The sequence below is a fragment of the Lucilia sericata genome, unplaced genomic scaffold, assembly GCF_015586225.1.
Source record: "Lucilia sericata isolate MDLA Ls3-8-SP2 unplaced genomic scaffold, ASM1558622v1 Contig000573F_arrow, whole genome shotgun sequence".
In the NCBI taxonomy this organism is placed as follows: domain Eukaryota; kingdom Metazoa; phylum Arthropoda; class Insecta; order Diptera; family Calliphoridae; genus Lucilia; species Lucilia sericata.
In genome coordinates, this window is record NW_023994581.1 from 186,412 (window position 1) to 206,997 (window position 20,586).

The 20,586-nt window shown below is 33.2% G+C and overlaps 2 protein-coding genes across 2 annotated transcripts; both read left to right on the forward strand.

Annotated features, from left to right (window-relative positions):
- Positions 1 to 3,955: 3,955 nt before the first annotated feature.
- On the forward strand, positions 3,956 to 7,331 carry LOC119606339 (angiotensin-converting enzyme-like). Its single transcript, XM_037959792.1, has 8 exons — positions 3,956 to 4,029; positions 4,959 to 5,016; positions 5,087 to 5,633; positions 5,721 to 6,084; positions 6,146 to 6,497; positions 6,554 to 6,909; positions 6,975 to 7,147; positions 7,217 to 7,331. The coding sequence occupies exons 2-8, from the start codon at positions 4,978 to 4,980 to the stop codon at positions 7,231 to 7,233; spliced, it is 1,848 nt and encodes a 615-aa protein (XP_037815720.1). The 5' UTR covers positions 3,956 to 4,029; positions 4,959 to 4,977; the 3' UTR covers positions 7,234 to 7,331.
- Positions 7,332 to 10,333: 3,002 nt separating this feature from the next.
- Positions 10,334 to 13,483, forward strand: LOC119606338 (angiotensin-converting enzyme-like). The gene is made up of 8 exons (XM_037959791.1): positions 10,334 to 10,439; positions 11,117 to 11,174; positions 11,236 to 11,782; positions 11,877 to 12,240; positions 12,302 to 12,653; positions 12,708 to 13,063; positions 13,125 to 13,297; positions 13,368 to 13,483. The coding sequence occupies exons 2-8, from the start codon at positions 11,136 to 11,138 to the stop codon at positions 13,382 to 13,384; spliced, it is 1,848 nt and encodes a 615-aa protein (XP_037815719.1). The 5' UTR covers positions 10,334 to 10,439; positions 11,117 to 11,135; the 3' UTR covers positions 13,385 to 13,483.
- Positions 13,484 to 20,586: the final 7,103 nt, after the last annotated feature.

Sequence of the window (20,586 nt, forward strand, 5' to 3'; positions counted from 1 at the left end):
TATAGACTAGACTAGACTATAGACTAGACTAGACTAGACTAGACTATAGACTAGACTAGACTAGACTATAGACTAGACTATAGACTAGACTATAGACTAGACTATAGACTAGACTATAGACTAGACTATAGACTAGACTATAGACTAGACTATAGACTAGACTATAGACTAGACTATAGACTAGACTATAGACTAGACTATAGACTAGACCTATAGACTAGACTATAGACTAGACTATAGACTAGACTATAGACTAGACTATAGACTAGACTATAGACTAGACTATAGACTAGACTATAGACTAGACTATAGACTAGACTATAGACTAGACTATAGACTAGACGAGACTATAGACTAGACTATAGACTAGACTATAGACTAGACTATAGACTAGATAGACTATGACTAGACTAGACTATAGACTAGACTAGACTAGACTGACTAGACTAGACTATAGACTAGACTATAGACTAGACTAGACTAGACTAGACTAGACTATAGACTAGACTATAGACTAGACTAGACTATAGACTAGACTATAGACTAGACTATAGACTAGACTATAGACTAGACTATAGACTAGACTATAGACTAGAGTATAGACTAGACTATAGACTAGACTATAGACTAGACTATACTAGACTATAGACTAGACTATAGACTAGACTATAGACTAGACTATAGACTAGACTATAGACTAGACTATAGACTAGACTATAGACTAGACTATAGTCTAGACTATAGACTAGACTATAGACTAGACCATAGACTAGACTATAGACTAGACTATAGACTAGACTAGACTAGACTATAGACTAGACTATAGACTAGACTATAGACTAGACTAGACTATAGACTAGACTAGACTATAGACTAGACTATAGACTAGACTATAGACTAGACTAGACTATAGACTAGACTAGACTATAGACTAGACTAGACTAGACTAGACTATAGACTAGACTAGACTATAGACTAGACTAGACTATAGACTAGACTATAGACTAGACTATAGACTAGACTAGACTAGACTAAGACTATAGACTAGACTATAGACTAGACTATAGACTAGACTATAGACTAGACTATAGACTAGACTATAGACTAGACTATAGACTAGACTATAGCTAGACTATAGACTAGACTATAGACTAGACTATAGACTAGACTATAGACTAGACTATAGACTAGACTAGACTAGACTATAGACTAGACTATAGACTAGACTATAGACTAGACTATAGACTAGACTATAGACTAGACTATAGACTAGACTATAGACTAGACTATAGACTAGACTATAGACTAGACTATAGACTAGACTATAGACTAGACTATAGACTAGACTATAGACTAGACTATAGACTAGACTATAGACTAGACTATAGACTAGACTATAGACTAGACTATAGACTAGACTATAGACTAGACTATAGACTAGATATAATAGCTAACTAGACTATAGACTAGACTATAGACTAGACTATAGACTAGACTATAGACTAGACTATAGATAGACAACTAGACTATACCTTAGACTAGACTATAGACTAGACTTAGACTAGACATATAGACTAACTAGACTACTAGACTATAGACTAGACTATACTAGAATAGACTAGACTATAAGCTAGACTATAGAATAACTAGACTATAGACTACTTAGACTATGAGCATAGACTATAGACTAGACTATAGATGACTACTAGGCTTGACTATAGACTAGACTATAGAGTAGACTATAGACTAGCTATAACTAGACTATAGACAAAGCCTATAGACTAGACTATAGACTAGACTATAGACTATAGCTATAGACTAGACTAGACTATAGACTAGACTATGCACTATAGTCCAGTCTAGTCTAAAATTATACTTGTTTTCCTCAAGTTATCTGTCAGTTCCGTTTAATTAACATCAGTGTCGTAACATTTCTATATTCAACCGTTATCTAAACGACTCTGTATTCCTTTCATTGTCACATGAGAATATTAACAACTCTGTTTTAATTTAACTGTCAAATTAGTTCGCGGTTTATTCTTGTTTTGCTAAAATTTACATAAATAGTGAAGCTCTTCTTTTAATAAGAGAAAATGTAGAATTAAGTGTTTAAATAAAAGAAAATAATGAAAATTAATGGAAAATAAAAGGTTTATTAGAAAATTAATGTATTAGTTAAAGTGTAAATGTAAAAATTAAGTGTGAAAATCATTAGTAAAGTTGTCTTTGTTGAGGAGGCGCTTGCCTTTAGTTAAAAGTTATTAAAAGGAAGAAAATAAGTAAAAGTATGAATATAATTGATCTTAAAGCATCAATTAATGACCTGTTATTATTCAAGAAAAGTGTGAAATGTAAATTAAGAAAAGTGATAAGAAATTTGCTAAAAATCCTTAAGTTAGCCGGTAGTGGCCGTAGGTGTCTCAAAATGTTTGTATTCTTATGGAAGTGCTTCGCTAAATTTCGGTCGGAATTATGTAGTCGTGTTCTTAATTCGTTAAATGTACAAATTTTTAATGTTGTACTATTTGTCAGCAGGTTATTTTATGCTAAATTCTTCGCATAAATTGAAAAATAGTAAGAATGAATAACTTTTTTCCCCGAAGATTTAAATTAAGGTAAATGCCAATTAGTATTTTAAATATGAATAACTGTTATATTTCAATTTATTCCAATTAGAATGTACTACAAGTTTGTTTTACTGTTTGGAATCCATGGCAGTTACCAATATTTCAAAATTTTCTTTACAAAATGTTAAAATTTTCACGAAAATTTGTGATTTTTATTGAAATTGGTAATTTTTTTAGAAACTTTATGAATTTTCTGTAATTGTGTAATTTTCTTTATAAAATTCATTAATTTCTTCGAAATTGTGTAATTTGCTAGTGTATAGTCTAGTCTATAGTCTAGTCTATAGTATAGTATATAGTCTAGTCTATAGTCTAGTCTATAGTCTAGTCTATAATCTAGTCTATAGTCTAGTCTATAGTCTAGTCTATAGTCTAGTCTATAGTCTAGTCTATAGTCTAGTCTATAGTCTAGTCTATAGTCTAGTCTATAGTCTAGTCTATAGTCTAGTCTATAGTCTAGTCTATAGTTCTAGTCTATAGTCTAGTCTATAGTCTAGTCTATAGTCTAGTCTATAGTCTAGTCTATAGTCTAGTCTATAGTCTAGTCTATAGTCTAGTCTATAGTCTAGTCTATAGTCTAGTCTATAGTCTAGTCTATAGTCTAGTCTATAGTCTAGTCTATAGTCTAGTCTATAGTCTAGTCTATAGTCTAGTCTATAGTCTAGTCTATAGTCTAGTCTATAGTCTAGTCTATAGTCTAGTCTATAGTCTAGTCTATAGTCTAGTCTATAGTCTAGTCTATAGTCTAGTCTATAGTCTAGTCTATAGTCTAGTCTATAGTCTAGTCTATAGTCTAGTCTATAGTCTAGTCTATAGTCTAGTCTATAGTCTAGTCTATAGTCTAGTCTATAGTCTAGTCTATAGTCTAGTTATAGTCTAGTCTATAGTCTAGTCTATAGTCTAGTCTATAGTCTAGTCTATAGTCTAGTCTATAGTCTAGTCTATAGTCTAGTCTATAGTCTAGTCTATAGTCTAGTCTATAGTCTAGTCTATAGTCTATAGTCTAGTCTATAGTCTAGTCTATGGTTTAGTCTGCAATCAAGTCTTTTATCTCTTCTTTAGTCTGGTCAGTAGTCTAGCTTATAGTCTATAGAAAGCAAAACAAAACAAAAATATGGTGATAACTATGATTTTGCTCTCTCTAAACCCGAATCCGATCTCTCTCTTTCCGAATCCAAATTAAAGTTAGTGATCTTTAAAAATTATAAATTATATTTCTTTATGAATTTTCAATTGATAATGAGAAATACTTGTTGTTTTTATTATTTGATAAAAAAAAATTAAAAAGCAGAGAGTATATGATCGTTTTGTGTGATTGAGTTTAGTATTTAGTATAAATAACACAACAATTGTTTAGAATAACTAAGTTTTAGTGCGTTGATCGTTGGGCGCATTAGTGACGGTAAGTGTTGAATAAAAATAATATAAAAAGAAATAAGTTAAATTATTTTGTGAACGAAATTTTAATTAATTTTATAAAGCGAAAAGACTATATACTTAATGATGTGTATATTTTGTTTACCGGGGTCTTTAACCGTTCTTGATCTAGTTACATTTAAATGTATTTTTTGTTTTCTGATTTTGCGAAAAAGTAGAACATTGGTATAAATTGCAATTTCAATTTGCGGAAAGTTGGGCTGGTCTCATCGATTCTTATTTCTTGACTGTTTCTATATTAAAGATCGATCCCTGAAAACCTCTGGGAACGAATGTTAAGTTAAAGTCGAGAGCAAGTCATATCTTAATTTTTCTTATCAAAGATATAATTGAAAGTTTTGGGTTATTAAACATTTGAGGAAAAGTACTGTACTGGACTTTCTGAAATAACAAATTACCCCCCACTTATCACCCAAATATTAAACATAGATTTTGATCTATTATTCCAGAATTATCAGGTTCTTTTTGAGATTTAAACTTTTAAACTCATTCATTAGAAATATTTACAATACCTTTCTAAAGATTTATGATATTCCAAAGAACTATTTATTATCTTTAAATTGGAAAAATATAGTTAAGACCAGTAACCGGTAATCTTATCAATTTTATGTACGTCTAAGACATGTACATTGTCCGATCGTATGCTGTCTAACAGATTGTTCTAGGCTGTAGTTTCTCGCATATTTTAATTTATTCCCATATATTGAAATTCCCACGCTCTTAAAATATTCCACTTAAATTTAATTAAACTTTATGATATCGGAACGGATCTAGATAAAGTAATTAAAACAATTTAAGCAAAACCTTCAAAAACGACCTCAAAACAAACTGACATGTCAGTCATGACAGTTGTTACGTATTAATAAAAAATATCTAAATTATTTGCTTTTTTAGAGTCTTTTACAGCAACAACATGAAACTGTTAGTTGTTACCCTAATGGCCAGTTTGGCGGTAAGTTCTCTCACACCTAATAAACTACTTTTCCTTATAAAGATGCTAATGAACTCCTGTTTTCCCTTAGCTTTGCCACTGTGCCGTCAAAGAGGAAATTACGGCTGCTGAATACTTGAAAAACCTTAATGCCGAGATAGCCAAACGTACTAACCTGGAGACTGAGGCCTCTTGGGCTTATGGTTCCAATATAACCGATGAAAATGAACGTATCAAGAATGAAGTTTCTGCCGAGGTGGCTAAATTCATGAAAGAAGTCTCTTTGGATATTCAAAAGTTTAACTGGCGCAACTACCAATCGGATGATTTGAAACGTCAATTCAAAAAGTTATCCACTTTAGGTTATGCTGCTTTATCCGAACAGGATTATGCTGAACTTTTAAGCACTTTATCTGCAATGGAATCAAACTTTGCCAAGGTACGCGTTTGCGATTATGAGGATAAGACCAAGTGTGATTTGTCTTTCGATCCTGAAATCGAAATGGTTATTAGCAAGAGTCGTGATCCTGAGAAATTGAAATACTACTGGCGTGAGTTCTATGATAAGGCTGGTGCTCCCACTCGTAAAAATTTCGAGAAATATATTGAATTGAATACCAAGGCTGCTAAATTGAATGGTGAGTGGGAAAACCTAAGAAGGTTTAGCTAATGTTTGAAGTAAACAATTTCCTAAAAATCTGGAACATCTTCCCTTTCCTTTCTAGGACATAAATCCGGCGCTGAAATGTGGTTGGCTGAATATGAAGATTCCACTTTTGAACAACAATTGGAAGATATTTTCGAAGATATTAAACCTTTGTACCATCAAGTACATGGTTATGTTCGCTATCGTTTGCGTCAACACTATGGTGATGATGTTGTTTCCGAAACTGGTCCTATTCCCATGCATTTGCTTGGTAATATGTGGGCTCAGAAATGGGGTAATATTGCCGATATTGTTTCACCCTTCCCCGAAAAACCTTTAGTTGATGTTAGCGATGAAATGGTTAAACAAGGTTATACACCCTTGAAAATGTTCCAAATGGGTGATGATTTCTTTACCTCCATGGGTTTGAAGAAATTGCCACAGTAAGTTTAGTCCAAATTTGATGAGCTTTCAATAGTATTAAATTTTGTGGATTTATTACAGAGACTTCTGGGATAAGAGTATCTTGGAGAAGCCCACCGATGGTCGTGATTTAGTTTGTCATGCTTCTGCCTGGGACTTTTTCTTGGTTGATGATGTGCGCATTAAGCAATGTACCCGCGTTACTCAAGGTCAATTCTTTACTGTCCACCACGAATTGGGTCACATTCAATATTACTTGCAATACCAACATCAACCCTTCGTCTATCGTGCGGGAGCCAATCCTGGTTTCCATGAAGCTGTTGGTGATGTTTTGTCTTTGTCTGTCTCTACCCCTAAACATTTGGAACGTGTTGGTTTGTTGAAGAACTACGTGCGTGATGATGAAGCTCGCATTAATCAATTGTTCTTGACTGTAAGTATTTAGACTTGATAAAACCGAAACATTCCATAACATTTCTTATATACTAGGCCTTGGATAAAATCGTCTTCTTGCCTTTTGCCTTCACCATGGATAAATATCGTTGGGCTTTGTTCCGCGGTGAAGTTGATAAGTCCGAGTGGAATTGTGCTTTCTGGAAATTGCGTGAAGAATACTCTGGCATTGAACCTCCAGTAGTACGTAATGAAACTGATTTCGATGCCCCCGCCAAATACCACGTCTCTGCTGATGTTGAATATTTGAGATATTTGGTTTCCTTTATCATTCAATTCCAATTCTATAAGTCTGCTTGCATTAAGGCCGGTCAATATGATCCCACCAATCCTGAGTTGCCTTTGGATAACTGTGATATCTATGGTAGTTTGGCTGCTGGTGAAGCTTTGGAGTAAGTTAGCAAATTTCTTTGAAATTTGAAAGGAATTTAATCATACTTTCTTTGTAAAACTTTAGGCGAATGTTGTCCATGGGTGCCTCCAAACCCTGGCCTGATGCATTGGAGGCTTTCAATGGTGAACGCACTATGACTGGCAAGGCTATTGCAGAATATTTTGAACCTTTACGTGTCTGGTTGGAAGCTGAGAACAAGAAGAACAATGTTCATATTGGTTGGACCAAATCGGATAGTAAGTTTTATTGGTTATTGATCTTTTTCATAAGATAGAAACTAATTTTGTTTTTGTTCTTTTTTACAGAATGTGTTTCAGCATAAATTCCTCAATTATTTTAAAATAAAACATTAATTAAGTACTTTTTAATATAAATATATTTTTGATATTGAAAAAATAAAAAAAGTATTAAAACAAGAAATTATTAGTTGTTTAAAATTTTTATGAGACATAGAAGGGACCTTTATGTAGTTAATTCACTTCTTAAATGTCCGTTCATTTACTGCTACCAGTGACGTAGTTCTGATCTAGTTCTGTTCTAGTTCTGTTCTAGTTCTGTTCTAGTTCAGTTCTAGTTCTGTTCTAGTTCTGTTCTAGTTCTGTTCTAGTTCTGTTCTAGTTCTGTTCTAGTTCTATTCTAGTTCTGTTCTAGTTCTGTTCTAGTTCTGTTCTAGTTCTGTTCTAGGTCTGTTCTAGTTCTGTTCTAGTTCTGTTCTAGTTCTGTTATAGTTCTGTTCTAGTTCTGTTCTAGTTCTGTTCTGTTCTAGTTCTGTTCTAGTTCTGTTATAGTTCTGTTCTAGTTCTGTTCTAGTTCTGTTCTAGTTCTGTTCTAGTTCTGTTCTAGTTCTGTTCTAGTTCTGTTCTAGTTCTGTTATAGTTCTGTTCTAGTTCTGTTCTAGTTCTGTTATAGTTCTGTTTTAGTTCTAGTTCTGTTCTGTTCTAGTTCTGTTCTAGTTCTGTTCTAGTTCTGTTCTAGTTCTGTTCTAGTTCTGTTCTAGTTCTGTTCTAGTTCTGTTCTAGTTCTGTTCTAGTTCTGTTCTAGTTCTGTTCTAGTTCTGTTCTAGTTCTGTTCTAGTTCTGTTCTAGTTCTGTTCTAGTTCTGTTCTAGTTATGTTCTAGTTCTGTTCTAGTTCTGTTCTGTTCTAGTTCTGTTCTAGTTCTGTTCTAGTTCTGTTCTAGTTCTGTTCTAGTTCTGTTCTAGTTCTGTTCTAGTTCTGTTCTAGTTCTGTTCTAGTTCTGTTCTTGTTCTGTTCTAGTTCTGTTCTAGTTCTGTTCTAGTTCTGTTCTAGTTCTGTTCTAGTTCTGTTCTAGTTCTGTTCTAGTTCTAGTTCTGTTCCAGTTCTGTTCTAGTTCTGTTCTAGTTCTGTTCTAGTTATGTTCTAGTGCTCTTCTAGTTCTGTTCTAGTTCTGTTCTAGTTCTGTTCTAGTTCAGTTCTAGTTCTGTTCTAGTTCTGTTCTAGTTCTGTTCTAGTTCTGTTCTAGTTCTGTTCTAGTTCTGTTCTAGTTCTGTTCTAGATCTGTTCTAGTTCTGTTTTAGTTCTGTTCTAGTTCTGTTCTAGTTCTGTTCTAGTTCTGTTCTAGTTCTGTTCTAGTTCTGTTCTAGTTCTGTTCTAGTTCTGTTCTAGTTCTGTTCTAGTTCTGTTCTAGTTCTGTTCTAGTTCTGTTCTAGTTCTGTTTCTAGTTCTGTTCTAGTTCTGTTCTAGTTCTGTTCTAGTTCTGTTCTTGTTCTGTTCTTGTTCCGTTCTAGTTCTGTTCTAGTTCTGTTCTAGTTCTGTTCTAGTTCTGTTCTAGTTCTGTTCTAGTTCTGTTCTAGTTCTGTTCTAGTTCTGTTCTAGTTCGGTTCTAGTTCGGTTCTAGTTCGGTTCTAGTTCTGTTCTAGTTCTGTTCTAGTTCTGTTCTAGTTCTGTTCTAGTTCTGTTCTAGTTCTGTTCTAGTTATGTTCTAGTTCAGTTCTAGTTCAGTTCTAGTTCAGTTCTAGTTCAGTTCTAGTTCAGTTCTAGTTCAGTTCTAGTTCAGTTCTAGTTCAGTTCTAGTTCAGTTCTAGTTCAGTTCTAGTTCAGTTCTAGTTCAGTTCTAGTTCAGTTCTAGTTCAGTTCTAGTTCAGTTCTAGTTCAGTTCTAGTTCAGTTCTAGTTCTAGTTCAGTTCTAGTTCAGTTCTAGTTCAGTTCTAGTTCAGTTCTAGTTCAGTTCTAGTTCAGTTCTAGTTCAGTTCTAGTTCAGTTCTAGTTCAGTTCTAGTTCAGTTCTAGTTCAGTTCTAGTTCAGTTCTAGTTCAGTTCTAGTTCAGTTCTAGTTCAGTTCTAGTTCAGTTCTAGTTCAGTTCTAGTTCAGTTCTAGTTCAGTTCTAGTTCTGTTCTAGTTCTGTTCTAGTTCTGTTCTAGTTCTGTTCTAGTTCTGTTCTAGTTCTGTTCTAGTTCTGTTCTAGTTCTGCTCTAGTTATGTTCTAGTTCTGTTCTAGTTCTGTTCTAGTTCTGTTCTAGTTCTGTTCTAGTTCTGTTCTAGTTCTGTTCTAGTTCTGTTCTAGTTCTGTTCTAGTTCTGTTCGAGTTCTGTTCTAGTTCTGTTCCAGTTCTGTTCTAGTTCTGTTCTAGTTCTGTTCTAGTTCTGTTCTAGTTCTGTTCTAGTTCTGTTCTAGTTATGTTCTAGTTCTGTTCTAGTTATGATCTAGTGCTCTTCTAGTTCTGTTCTAGTTCTGTTCTAGTTCTGTTCTAGTTCTGTTCTAGTTCTGTTCTAGTTCTGTTCTAGTTCTGTTCTAGTTCTGTTCTAGTTCTGTTCTAGTTCTGTTCTAGTTCTGTTCTAGTTCTGTTCTAGTTCTGTTCTAGTTCTGTTCTAGTTCTGTTCTAGTTCTGTTCTAGTTCTGTTCTAGTTCTGTTCTAGTTCTGTTCTAGTTCTGTTCTAGTTCTGTTCTAGTTTTGTTCTTGTTCTGTTTTAGTTCTGTTCTAGTTCTGTTCTGGTTCTGTTCTAGTTCTGTTCTAGTTCTGTTCAAGTTATTTTTAGCTTGCAGCTTGCAAGTGAATACCCTTAACATTTGATCTCACTCTTCCTGCGGAGTAAGTTTTTACCTGTTGAAAAACTTGTCAATCCTAACACTAATATCAAATTTACAACATGTCAAATCGTAGAACTAGAAAATTTACTGTAAAACACAATCACATATAGAAACTCACTATAATTATTTATTCCCTGGCGCTCTCTTTATCTCACTTTATTGAAAACCAATATAACTTACACTCTACTAATATCTACGATCTTTTTCAAATAATAAATTAATATTATCAAAGAGCATAAAAAATGAGCAAAAAAAAAACTAAACTTTTAATTTCAGATAAGTAACTCTTTTAAGTGATAATTTTTGCATTTGTTGTTTTTTTAAAATGTGAGCGATCGTTTTGTGATTAAGTTTTAGTATTTTGGTATAAATAACGCATCAATTGCTTAGAAGCAAACAGTTTCTGTGCGTTGATCGGTGGGTGGACGCACTTTTTTTCGGGAATATTACGGTGTTATTTTAGATTAAAGCGTTTAAGACTTGTAAGTGTTGGTTTTGAGAAATAAGTGAAAATATTTTAATTAAATTAAAAAGTGAAAAGTGTTTAAAAGTGATCATGTGAAATCGAAAGGAAATTATATTCAAAATGCAGAATGAATACTATAAATGAAGAAGTTAAGATATTGCAGATCGTACAAATTTCTTCTCGAAATTTCGCTTCAAAAGTCAAGGGTTTTATTATGAGACAAGCAACAGGACAAGAACAATTTTATTCCATATCCAGAAATATCAAGGTCTTTGAGAGAAAGGAACTCATTCATTAACATTATTTACAATACTTTTCTAAAGATTTACGATACTTTCAACGATTGATAAGATTGTACAGATTGTTAACACACGCCCTAGCTCCCGATTTTATATATAAAAAAAACTATTTATTATCTTTAAATTAAAAAAGTAGCAGTTAATCTTATCAATTTCGAAAAGAAATCTTAATGAATGGCCAATTAAAGAACTATATATATATATGAAGTTGATTGTTTCAAATAGAAAGTAGAAAGGAAATTTAATCAATTTTAGGGCAATATATTAAAGCAGAGAGATAAAAAGATAATTTGATTCATTCCTATTGCTATTCCAATTTAGATTCTGTATTAATTTCTTTCAAAACTTTTACTTTCTATAATTTTTAAAATTCTTTAAAATATATCTTTTACAGAGTCTTTAACATTAACAATATGAAATTGTTAGTTGTTGCCCTAATGGCCAGTTTGGCGGTAAGTTTCCTCTCCACATTTCTTGCCCTCTTTATACTCATAACCCCTTTTCAAACTTTAGCTCTGCCACTGTGCCGTCAAAGAGGAAATCACCGCTGCTGAATACTTGAAGAATCTTAATGCTGAAATTGCCAAACGTACCAACTGGGAGACTGAAGCCTCTTGGGCTTATGGTTCCAATATTACCGATGAAAATGAACGCATTAAGAATGAAGTTTCCGCTGAGGTGGCCAAATACATGAAGGAAGTTTCTGTTGATATTAAAAAGTTCAATTGGCGCAGCTATCAATCGGAGGATTTGAGACGTCAATTTAAAAAATTATCCACTTTAGGTTATGCTGCTTTATCCGAGCAAGATTATGCTGAACTTTTGAGTACTTTGTCCTCAATGGAATCTAACTTTGCCAAAGTACGTGTCTGTGATTATAAGGACAAGACCAAGTGTGATTTGTCGTTGGATCCTGAAATCGAAGAGGTTATTGTCAAGAGTCGTGATCCTGAGGAATTGAAATACTACTGGCGTGAGTTCTATGATAAGGCTGGTGCTCCCACTCGTAAAAATTTCGAGAAATATATTGAATTGAACACCAAGGCTGCTAAATTGAATGGTAAGTAGGAAAATTTCCCAAAATACTGAGATCAATACCTTCCAGACTTATCTTAGAAAGTTCGTTTCTAATCCATTTTCCCTTTCCTTGGTAGATTACAACTCCGGTGCTGAAATGTGGTTGTCTGCTTATGAAGATCCCAATTTTGAACAACAATTGGAAGATATTTTCGAAGATATTAAACCTTTGTACCATCAAGTTCATGGTTATGTTCGCTATCGTTTGCGTCAATACTATGGTGATGATGTTGTCTCTGAAACTGGTCCTATTCCTATGCATTTACTGGGTAATATGTGGGCTCAAACTTGGGGTAATATTGCCGAAATTGTTTCACCCTTCCCCGAAAAGCCTTTGGTTGATGTCAGCGATGAAATGGTTAAACAAGGCTATACACCCTTGAAAATGTTCGAAATGGGTGATGATTTCTTTACCTCCATGGGTTTGAAGAAATTGCCACAGTAAGTTTAATGGAAATTTTTCAAGATTCGCGAAAGTGTTAAAATTTATTAATGTTTTTAGAACTTTCTGGGATAAGAGTATCTTGGAGAAACCCACCGATGGTCGTGATTTGGTTTGTCATGCTTCCGCCTGGGATTTCTTTGTTACCGATGATGTGCGCATTAAGCAATGTACTCGCGTTACTCAAGATCAATTCTTTACTGTTCACCACGAATTGGGTCACATTCAATATTATTTGCAATACCAACATCAACCCTTCGTCTACCGCACGGGAGCCAATCCTGGTTTCCATGAAGCTGTTGGTGATGTTTTGTCTTTGTCTGTCTCTACCCCTAAACATTTGGAACGTGTTGGTTTGTTGAAGAACTATGTGCGTGATGATGAGGCTCGCATTAATCAATTGTTCTTGACTGTAAGTATTTAGCTTTGATAAAACCCAAACATTTCCTAATATATCTTTTGTCAGGCCTTGGACAAGATCGCCTTCTTGCCTTTTGCCTTCACCATGGACAAATACCGTTGGGCTTTGTTCCGCGGCCAAGTAGACAAATCCGAATGGAATTGTGCTTTCTGGAAATTGCGTGAAGAATACTCTGGCATTGAACCTCCAGTAGTACGTAATGAAACTGATTTCGATGCCCCCGCCAAATACCATGTCTCTGCTGATGTTGAATATTTGAGATATTTGGTCTCTTTCATCATTCAATTCCAATTCTATAAGTCTGCTTGCATTAAGGCCGGTCAATATGATCCCACCAATCCTGAATTACCTTTGGATAACTGTGATATCTATGGTAGCTTGGCTGCTGGTGAAGCTTTCGAGTAAGTGGACCATTTAGTTTAAGGTCTGAAAAAATGCTAATATTTGTTTCTTTTTTTGTAGAAAAATGTTGTCCATGGGTGCCTCCAAACCCTGGCCCGATGCATTGGAAGCTTTCAATGGTGAACGCACTATGACTGGCAAGGCTATTGCTGAATATTTCGAACCTTTGCGTGTGTGGTTGGAAGCTGAAAACAAGAAGAATAATGTTCATATTGGTTGGACCAAATCGGATAGTAAGTTCTATTGGTTATTGATCTTTTTTGTAAGTTAGAAACTAATTTTGATTTTGTTCTTTTTTTGCAGAATGTGTTTCAGCATAATTTCCCTGTTCCTTGTAAATTTACTTTAAATTATTTAGATATTTTATTAAATACCTTTTTGTTGTTAAAAAAGCAGTATTAAAATAAATAATTAAAAAACAAACACGATTTTTAAATAAAAATTATAAAAGCCAATTTTCTGGCTAAACTAGAAGAGCTAGGGCCAAAACAATGAAAATCTGTGATCACTTTTAATTCCTAAGAAAACTCGACTTTTGAGTGAAAACATAAAAGTCCATTTTCTGGCTAAACTAGAGGAGCTAGGGCCAAAACAATGAAAATCTGTGATCACTTTTATTTTCTAAGAAAACTCGATTTTTGAGTGAAAACATAAAAGTCCATTTTCTGGCTAAACTAGAAGAGCTAGGGCCAAAACAATGAAAATCTGTGATCACTTTTAATTCTTAAGAAAACTCGATTTTTGAGTTAAAACATAAAAGTCAATTTTCTGGCTAAACTAGAAGAGCTAGGGCCAAAACAATGAAAATCTGTGATCACTTTTAATTCCTAAGAAAGCTCGATTTTTGAGTGAAAACATAAAAGTCTATTTTCTGGCTAAACTAAAAGAGCTAGGGCCAAAACAATGAAAATCTGTGATCACCTTTAATTCCTAAGAAAACTCGATTTTTGAGTGAAAACATAAAAGTCCATTTTCTGGCTAAACTAGAAGAGCTAGGGCCAAAACAATGAAAATCTGTGATCTAAGAAAACTCAACTTTTGAGTGAAAACATAAAAGTCCATTTTCTGGCTAAACTAGAAGAGCTAGAGCCAAAACAGTGAAAATCTGTGATCACTTTTAATTCCTAAGAAAACTCGATTTTTGAGTGAAAACATAAAAGTCCATTTTCTGGCTAAACTAGAAGAGCTAGGGCCAAAGCAATGATTATCTGTGATCACTTTTATTTTCTAACAAAACTCGACTTCTGGCTAAACTAGAAGAGCTAGGGCCAAAACAATGAAAATCTGTGATCACACTTATGTGTTGTTTCTAGATAACGAGCGAGTAGTTTGAGCACAAATTTTACTTGTATTTTGTTATTGTAACAAAAACAAAATACAAGTAAAATTTTAACTCAAACTACTCACACGTTATCTAGAAACAACACATTAATTCATAGGAAAACTCGATTATTGAGTGAAAACATAAAAGTCCATTTTCTGGCTAAACTAGAAGAGCTAGGTCCAAAACAATGAAAATCTGTGATCACTTTTATTTTCTAAGAAAACTCGATTTTTGAGTGAAAACATAAAAGTCCATTTTCTGGCTAAACTAGAAGAGCTAGGGCCAAAACAATGAAAATCTGTGATCACTTTTATTTTCTAAGAAAACTTGATTTTTGAGTGAAAACATAAAAGTCCATTTTCTGGCTAAACTAGAAGAGCTAGGGCCAAAACAATGAAAATCTGTGATCACTTTGAGTGAAAACATAAAAGTCCATTTTCTGGCTAAACTAGAAGAGCTAGGGCCAAAACAATGAAAATCTGTGATCACTTTTAATTCCTAAGAACACACGATTTTTGAGCGAAAACATAAAAGTCAATTTTCTGGCCAAACTAGAAGAGCTAAGGCTAAAACAATGAAAATCTGTGATCACTTTTAATTCCTAAAAAAACTCGGTTTTTGAGTGAAAAGTCCATTTTCTGGCTAAACTAGAAGAGCTATGGCCAAAACAATGATAACCTGTGATCACTTTTATTTTCTAAGAAAACTCGGTTTTTGAGTGAAAACATAAAAGTCCATTTTCTGGCTAAACTAGAAGAGCTAGGGCCAAAACAATGAAAATCTGTGATCACTTTTAATTCCTAAGAAAACTCAACTTTTGAGTGAAAACATAAAAGTCCATTTTCTGGCTAAACTAGAAGAGCTAGGGCCAATACAATGAAAATCTGTGATCACTTTTATTTTCTAAGAAAACTCGGTTTTTGAGTTAAAACATAAAAGTCCATTTTCTGGCTAAACTAGAAGAGCTAGGGCCAAAACAATGAAAATCTGTGATCACTTTCATTTTCTAACAAAACTCGATTTTTGAGTGAAAACATAAAAGTCCATTTTCTGGCTAAACTAGAAGAGCTATGAAAATCCGTGATCAATTTTTTTTTGTAAGAAAACTCGATTTTTGAGTGAAAACATAAAAACAATGAAAATCTGTGATCACTTTTATTTTCTAAGAAAACTTGATTTTTGAGTGAAAACACAAATGTCCATTTTCTGGCTAAACTAGAAGAGCTAGGGCCAAAACAATGATAATCTGTGATCACTTTTAATTCCTAAGAAAACTCGGTTTTTGAGTGAAAACATAAAAGTCCATTTTCTGGCTAAACTAGTAGAGATAGGGCTAAAACAATGAAAATCTGTGATCACTTTTAATTCCTAAGAAAACCCGATTTTTGAGTGAAAACATAAAAGTCCATTTTCTGGCTAAACTAGAAGAGCTAGGGCCAAAACAATGAAAATCTGTGATCAATTTTTTTTTGTAAGAAAACTCGATTTTTGAGTGAAAACATAAAAGTCCATTTTCTGGCTAAACTAGAAGAGCTAGGGCCTGTGAGCTGTGATCAATTTTTTTTTGTAAGAAAACTCGATTTTTGAGTGAAAACATAAAAGTCCATTTTCTGGCTAAACTAGAAGAGCTAGGGCCAAAACAACGAAAATCTGTGATCACTTTTAATTCCTAAGAAAAATCGATTTTTGAGTGAAAACATAAAAGTCCATTTTCTGGCCAAACTAGAAGAGCTACAATGAAAATCTGTGATCACTTTTAATTCGTAAGAAAACTCAGTTTTTGAGTGAAAACATAAAAGTCCATTTTCTGACTAAACTAGAAAAGCTAGGGCCAAAACAATTAAAATCTGTGATCACTTTTAATTCCTAAGAAAACTCGATTTTTGAGTGAAAACATAAAAGTCCATTTTCTGGCTAAACTAGAAGAGCTAGGGCCAAAACACTGAAAATCTGTGATCACTTTTAATTCCTAAGAAAAATCGATTTTTGAGTGAAAACATAAAAGTCCATTTTCTGGCTAAACTAGAAGAGCTAGGGCCAAAACAATGAAAATCTGTGATCACTTTTAATTCCTAAGAAAACTAGGTTTTTGAGTGAAAACATAAAACTCCATTTTCTGGCTAAACTAGAAGAGCTAGGGCCAAAACAATGAAAATCTGTGATCATTTTTTTTTTGTAAGAAAACTCGATTTTGATTGAAAACATAAAAGTCCATTTTTTGGCTAAACTAGAAGAGCTACGGCCAAAAAAATTAAAATCTGTGATCACTTTTAATTCCTAAGAAAAATCGATTTTTGAGTGAAAACATAAAAGTCCATTTTCTGGCCAAACTAGAAGAGTTATGGCCAAAATAATGAAAATCTGTGATCACTTTTATATTCTAAGAAAACTCGATTTTTGAGTGAAAACATAAAAGTCCATTTTCTGGCTAAACTAGAAGAGCTAGAAAACTAGGTTTTTGAGTGAAAACATAAAACTCCATTTTCTGGCTAAACTAGAAGAGCTAGGGCCAAAACAATGAAAATCTGTGATCATTTTTTTTTTGTAAGAAAACTCGATTTTGATTGAAAACATAAAAGTGCATTTTTTGGCTAAACTAGAAGAGCTACGGCCAAAAAAATTAAAATCTGTGATCACTTTTAATTCCTAAGAAAAATCGATTTTTGAGTGAAAACATAAAAGTCCATTTTCTGGCCAAACTAGAAGAGCTATGGCCAAAATAATGAAAATCTGTGATCACTTTTATATTCTAAGAAAACTCGATTTTTGAGTGAAAACATAAAAGTCCACTTTCTGGCTAAACTAGAAGAGCTAGGGCCAAAACAATGAAAATCTGTGATCAATTTTTTTTGTAAGAAAAATCGATTTTTGAGTGAAAACATAAAAGTCCATTTTCTGGCCAAACTAGAAGAGCTAGGGCCAAAATAATGAAAATCTGTGATCACTTTTATATTCTAAGAAAACTCGATTTTTGAGTGAAAACACAAAAGTCCATTTTCTGGCTAAACTAGAACAGCTAGGGCCAAAACAATGATAATCTGTGATCACTTTTATTTTCTAAGAAAACTTGATTTTTGAGTGAAAAAATAAAAGTCCATTTTCTGGCTAAACTAGAACAGCTAGGGCCAAAACAATGATAATCTGTGATCACTTTTAATTCCTAAGAAAAATCGATTTTTGAGTGAAAACATAAAAGTCCATTTTCTGGCTAAACTAGAAGAGCTAGGGCCAAAACAATGAAAATCTGTGATCACTTTTATATTCTAAGAAAACTCGATTTTTGAGTGAAAACATAAAAGTCCATTTTCTGGCTAAACTAGAAGAGCTAGGGTAAAAACAATTAAAATCTGTGATCACTTTTAAATTCTAAGAAAACTCGATTTTTGAGTGAAAACATAAAAGTCCATTTTCTGGCTAAACTAGAAGAAAACTCGATTTTTGAGTGAAAACATAAAAGTCCATTTTCTGGCCAAACTAGAAGAGCTAGGGCCAAAACAATGAAAATCTGTGATCACTTTTAATTCCTAAGAAAACTCGATTTTTTAGTGAAAACATAAAAGTCCATTTTCTGGCTAAACTAGAAGAGCTGGGGTAAAAACAATTAAAATCTGTGATCACTTTTAATTCCTAAGAAAAATCGATTTTTGAGTGAAAACATAAAAGTCCATTTTCTGGCTAAACTAGAAGAGCTAGGGCCAAAACAATGAAAATCTGTGATCACTTTTATATTCTAAGAAAACTCGATTTTTGAGTGAAAACATAAAAGTCCATTTTCTGGCTAAACTAGAAGAGCTAGGGTAAAAACAATTAAAATCTGTGATCACTTTTAAATTCTAAGAAAACTCGATTTTTGAGTGAAAACATAAAAGTCCATTTTCTGGCTAAACTAGAAGAAAACTCGATTTTTGAGTGAAAACATAAAAGTCCATTTTCTGGCCAAACTAGAAGAGCTAGGGCCAAAACAATGATAATCTGTGATCACTTTTAATTCCTAAGAAAAATCGATTTTTGAGTGAAAACATAAAAGTCCATTTTCTGGCTAAACTAGAAGAGCTAGGGCCAAAACAATGAAAATCTGTGATCACTTTTATATTCTAAGAAAACTCGATTTTTGAGTGAAAACATAAAAGTCCATTTTCTGGCTAAACTAGAAGAGCTAGGGTAAAAACAATTAAAATCTGTGATCACTTTTAAATTCTAAGAAAACTCGATTTTTGAGTGAAAACATAAAAGTCCATTTTCTGGCTAAACTAGAAGAAAACTCGATTTTTGAGTGAAAACATAAAAGTCCATTTTCTGGCCAAACTAGAAGAGCTAGGGCCAAAACAATGAAAATCTGTGATCACTTTTAATTCCTAAGAAAACTCGATTTTTTAGTGAAAACATAAAAGTCCATTTTCTGGCTAAACTAGAAGAGCTGGGGTAAAAACAATTAAAATCTGTGATCACTTTTATTTTCTAAGAAAACTTGATTTTTGAGTGAAAACATAAAAGTCCATTTTCTGGCTAAACTAGAAGAGCTAGGGCCAAAACAATGAAAATCCGTTATCAATTTTTTTTTGTAAGAAAACTCGATTTTTGAGTGAAAACATAAAAACAATGAAAATCTTTGATCACTTTTATTTTCTAAGAAAACTTGATTTTTGAGTGAAAACACAAAAGTCCATTTTCTGGCTAAACTAGAAGAGCTAGGGCCAAAACAATGATAATCTGTGATCACTTTTAATTCCTAAGAAAACTCGGTTTTTGAGTGAAAACATAAAAGTCCATTTTCTAGCTAAACTAGTAGAGCTAGGGCTAAAACAATGAAAATCTGTGATCACTTTTAATTCCTAAGAAAACTCGATTTTTGAGTGAAAACATAAAAGTCCATTTTCTGGCTAAACTAGAAGAGCTAGGGCCAAAACAATGAAAATCTGTGATCAATTTTTTTTTGTAAGAAAACTCGATTTTTGAGTGAAAACATAAAAGTCCATTTTCTGGCTAAACTAGAAGAGCTAGGGCCAAAACAACGAAAATCTGTGATCACTTTTAATTCCTAAGAAAAATGAGTTTTGAGTGAAAACATAAAAGTCCATTTTCTGGCCAAACTAGAAGAGCTAGGGCCAAAACAATGAAAATCTGTGATCACTTTTAATTCGTAAGAAAACTCAGTTTTTGAGTGAAAACATAAAAGTCCATTTTCTGACTAAACTAGAAAAGCTAGGGCCAAAACAATTAAAATCTGTGATCACTTTTAATTCCTAAGAAAACTCGATTTTTGAGTGAAAACATAAAAGTCCATTTTCTGGCTAAACTAGAAGAGCTAGGGCCAAAACAATGAAAATCTGTGATCACTTTTATATTCTAAGAAAACTTGATTTTTGAGTGAAAACACAAAAGTCCATTTTCTGGCTAAACTAGAAGAGCTAGGGCCAAAACAATGATAATCTGTGATCACTTTTAATTCCTAAGAAAACTCGGTTTTTGAGTGAAAACATAAAAGTCCATTTTCTGGCTAAACTAGAAGAGATAGGGCCAAAACAATGAAAATCTGTGACCACTTTTATTTTCTAAGAAAATCGATTTTTCAGTGAAAACATAAAAGTCCATTTTCTGGCTAAACTAGAAGAGCTAGGCCCAAAACAATGAAAATCTGTGATCACTTTTAATTCCTAAGAAAACTCGATTTTTGAGTGAAAACATAAAAGTCCATTTTCTGGCCAAACTAGAAGAGCTAGGGCCAAAACAATGATAATCTGTGATCACTTTTAATTCCTAAGAAAACTCGGTTTTTGAGTGAAAACATAAAAGTCCATTTTCTGGCTAAACTAGAACAGCTAGGGCCAAAACAATGATAATCTGTGATCACTTTTATTTTCTAAGAAAACTTGATTTTTGAGTGAAAAAATAAAAGTCCATTTTCTGGCTAAACTAGAAGAGCTAGGGCCAAAACAATGATAATCTGTGATCACTTTTAATTCCTAAGAAAAATCGATTTTTGAGTGAAAACATAAAAGTCCATTTTCTGGCTAAACTAGAAGAGCTAGGCCGAAAACAATGAAAATCTGTGATCACTTTTATATTCTAAGAAAACTCGGTTTTTGAGTGAAAACATAAAAGTCCATTTTCTGGCTAAACTAGAAGAGCTAGGGCCAAAACAATGATAATCTGTGATCACTTTTAATTCCTAAGAAAACTCGGTTTTTGAGTGAAAAC